A 4,355-nucleotide genomic window follows, 5' to 3' on the forward strand; every position below is an offset into this window, starting at 1 on the left:
TTACTGAATGATTATCAATATTTTTCAACTTGTTTAAAATTCAGTTCCCCTCAGCTCATACCTTTAATACTAATTGTTTTTTCTCCATACTCCTTTTCAAGATCTGCCTAACTCAATTACCAGGGAAAGACAAGTAGACAAAATAAAGTTTGTGGTGAGCCAAACTTTTTTCCCACATGTGCACAGACCACGTGGGCTATGAACATGACAAACCCCACTTTCCTTTGGGGGGAGTCACACAGGTTCCGGGTAGTATGTATATGTGCTGCCAGGCACTCAAAGACACTGAACTCTCAGCTTGAGGCAGAACTCAGCACATTCGTTCAGGGGAATCCATGCCTCATGCCGCTCTCCAGTCTGCTCTGGATGTTCTTGGCTTTCACCTTCTCTGGTAGGGATACTTCCAAACAAGGGTATGAGTGTTTAGGGTGAAAGGTCCGCACACAGGCACATGGTGCTTCACAGGGACTTGGGGAGGAAAAGAGGGTTGGGGAAAAGCATACTTATTATGATTTCAATTTGGGTTTTCTTTGGGCCCCAAATTAGTCTAATACCTACATTATTTTGTTCATTATTTCAGCTCTGTTTCCTGACTTTTTTTCCCCCTACAGGATCTGGTGTGGCGCAGACCGTTATTCAAGACCAGCCAGACATATCCGGTCAACTGGGACAGTCAGTCACCCTGAACTGTCAGTATAGAGTAACCTTGAGCTATTTCTACATGTTTTGGTACAAGCTGCTTCCCAATGGAGAGATGATTTACCTTATTGGTCAGGTTTCTACTGGCCAGAACACAAGGGATGGCCGCTACTCTGTAAATTTTCAGAAAGCTCGTAAATCCATCAGCCTCACCATTTCAGACTTAGAGCTGGAAGATTCTGCAGAGTATTTCTGTGCTCTCTGGGAGCTCACAGTGCTTGAAGTAATGGGAAAAGCTAAACAAAAACCCCAGGGTTTAATAAAAGAGAGCTTCCCTGCTGCAGAACCCCAGCTGAAATATGCACCTGCATATCCCAGACCAGAAATGGTAGTTGTGTGGTTGCTTAATCTGTGGTCTGGAAGCCCCTTTTAAGTCGCTTAGGAACAGATGTCCAGACTAACTTTCTAGTAATACATTCTCAGTCTTGATTTTTTTAAAATTTTATATCAATCATACAGAACATGTGCAAAGATGTCTAAATTTGAAAACTTGCCCCATAATAATTTAATGTGGCAACTTCACCTGAAAAATTTCACATCATAAATCTGGGTTTAATTTTCAGAAATTGTCATGAATATAATTTCCTTAATCTTTTCTTCTTAGGTTTTGTGTCAGTTAGGGTACAATCAGAAAAGTAGAACCACAGTGATACAGAATAAGAGACTCATTTTAAGGAATAGAACTCTCAGGCAATTGCTAGAGTTGGTGGAGGAATTTATACAGAGCTGTTATCTTGCATTTGGTGCTGAGCCTGAATTTACTTTAAATCAACTAGAGTGTCATTTGGAAAGGAAAATTGGATATGGACAAAAGCATGGAAAAACTGACATTTAAGGACATACTAGAACCCATGAGGACAATTGGAACCCACAAAGACACACTAAAACTTGTCTGTCTCTCGCCTCCTTCAATCTCACGGTAATGGGTGACTTTCGGGAGAAGTGGATATTTACCATCATGCTACATGCACATTTGCCCAAAATGGGAGATCTGATTGGAGGCTAAGGAGCTGTAAGTCAACAATAAGATGAGCTAGCAGGTGAGCAGCAACACGTGTGAGTTGCACAGTGACTGAAGCCCTGCACCAACCAGCAGGACATAAAAAAATGTGGCTACTTCATGACAACTACCTTCTAAACCTTGCACAATCTTTTTTATGGCCAACCCAGAACAATACAGAGAAACAAATTCTGAGTCATAGATTTCCAGCTAGCACAGACACTACAAGGGCTTCCCTGCTGGCTCAGAGGGTAAAGTGTCTGCCTACAATGCAGTAGACCTGGGTTCGATCCCTAGGACAGGAAGATCCCCTAGAGAAGGAAATGGCAACCCACTCCAGTACACTTGCCTGGAAAATCCCATGGATGGAAAAACCTGGTAAGCTACAGTCCATGGGGTCGCAAAGAGTCGGACACGACTTAGAGACACTACAAAGCTATTCCATTACTTTCTATGTCAACTGGTCATCCATCTATACCTCTTCTAACAGCACACCTTCAAATAAAGAAAACAGCAAAACTATGCTTCTTGTTAATACGATGCAATTACTTCCCATTCGACCAAAATCACCATAATCTTCTCCTGAAAAGAGTATACCAGGTTTGTGCATGCGTACTAAGTTGCTTCAGCCACATCCGACTCTTCATGACCCTATGTACTGCAACCTACCAGACTCCTCTGTCCATGGGATTCTCCAGGCAAGAATACTGGAGTGGGTTGCCATACCCTCTTCAAGGGATACCAAGTTCACTTATCCATTTTTGGGTGTTCTTTCCCTTTATACCTCACCCACACTGTCCCATTGGATCCTGCATCTTAACTACTGAGATACAATCAGATACAAGATTAACTTGTATTTTGCACATCATACGTTTCCATAAGCAGGCAATTGGAGGAGAGATTTAAAAATGATTACTGTATACATAAACATATTCACATCAAACTGAAACAGAGATTGTCATAACTACTATCAACTTAAAAAATATTCACAACCAGAAGTTGAGAGTTATGTTTTATCTGGTGGGAATTTTTAGGACTTCAAGCCTAGGAGATAGCATCTCAAGTAACCCTGAAAGAAATGCTCTAAGGAGGTGAGCAGAGAATCCAGGTTGTGTAGAAGTTTTGCAACAAAGTGCAGGTAGTCTGAACATCAAAAGATTATTGTTAATTAAAGAAAAACGGATATCTCAAGTTAAGGAATCTAGCTCTTTTCTATGCATGGGAAGGTGAAAGAGTCTGGGCTCACTGAAGTCATTCTTTTACTATTCACCTCAGCTGTCCTGAGGCCAGTATCTGTGTTTCTTACATCCTGAGCTCCCTTAGGCTTGTGGTAGGCAGTGACTGCAGTTCTGATGGTTGTTAGATCACAGATATTCTTCTCCTTCCTGAGTGCCCTTAGGTTCAGGAGCTCACATTGGGCTACAGTTGTTGATGACTGTGACATCCTTGTTTACTGATATGGCAGGAAATACTCCATTTCTGACTATTACAGTCTTTGTTATTGCAAATGACCACATAATTTTTGGGAGTATTTATAACTACCTTTCCCATACCCATTCCATAACATTTTTGCTCATAACAAACACCTTCACTCACTGCCATACTTGACTTCCTATAAAACAAGCTCGTTACATAGGAGCAATACTATGTGGAAAGTCATCAAGGTGAATAAGACATTCTGCAAGTCCAACACTGTGATTTTGACAGAAGTTCAAAGGGTATTGAAGGCAAATCCAAGGGTCTATTTAAGTGGAAATAATCTTGCCAATAAACAGGGAAAATTGATAGACTGTATTCTGGGAAATATCATTAAGAATGATGCTTGATTTCATATCAGGTGCAATAGAAGTCACCAAGGGAAAGCATTTTTAAAGTGTTAAAAGGAAGCAAATACTTTCAAGCTAGTAACACTTTCAAGCTAGCTTCTTATGAACATGAAAATGAATCCTTTATCTAAATCTTTCTATTTTTCCCCCGAGAATCAGGCTGTAACACACTGAATGAATCAAGAATGAAAGCTAAAGCTCTGCCAGCTGGTGTCCTGCTCATGATGCTTACACTGGCCTCGCTGCTCCCCTCCAGTGATCATGGGTTAAACTGCGAGGAAGCCTGCTGCAGTGAAAAGGAAAAAAGAAGAATGAGGTTTTTTTCTTTCCCTTTCCTGAGAACAAAGAAAATAAAGAGAACAGTGAGCAGGCCTGAACATTCCTGAAAGTCACTCAGTCGTGTCCAGCTCTTTGGGACCCCATAGACTGTAGCCACAGACTCCTTTATCCATGGACTTCTCTGAGCAAGAACACTGGAGTGGGTTGCCATTCCCTTCTCCAGGGGATCTTCTTAATTCAGGGATCAAACCAGGGTCTCTTGAACTGCAGGCATATTCTTTACCATCTGAGCCATCAGGGAAGCCCTCAAACACATAATACGAACTGCTTTTTCCATGACGCTTTCAGGATCTACCTAACATAATAATCAGGGAAAGAAAATTAAACATCTGTGAGCCAAAAGTTTTTCCCATCTGTGAAAAAGACCATGTGATCTATGAACATGACAAACCCCACTTCCTGTCTGAAGGAGTCACACATAGTCACACAGGTACTATGTAAATGTGCCACCAGGCACACAGAGACACTGAACTCTCAGCTTGAGGCAGGAC

General features: G+C 41.4%; 1 protein-coding gene across 1 annotated transcript; it reads left to right on the forward strand.

Moving 5' to 3' along the window:
* Positions 1-258: 258 nt before the first annotated feature.
* Positions 259-1,534, forward strand: LOC133067021 (uncharacterized). The gene is made up of 3 exons (XM_061158307.1): positions 259-391; positions 612-1,027; positions 1,304-1,534. Exons 1-3 carry the CDS (start codon positions 343-345, stop codon positions 1,532-1,534), a joined length of 696 nt encoding a protein of 231 aa, XP_061014290.1. The 5' UTR covers positions 259-342.
* The last annotated feature ends 2,821 nt before the right edge of the window (positions 1,535-4,355 follow it).

Source organism: Dama dama, chromosome 12 (genome assembly GCF_033118175.1).
Source record: "Dama dama isolate Ldn47 chromosome 12, ASM3311817v1, whole genome shotgun sequence".
Lineage (NCBI taxonomy): Eukaryota > Metazoa > Chordata > Mammalia > Artiodactyla > Cervidae > Dama > Dama dama.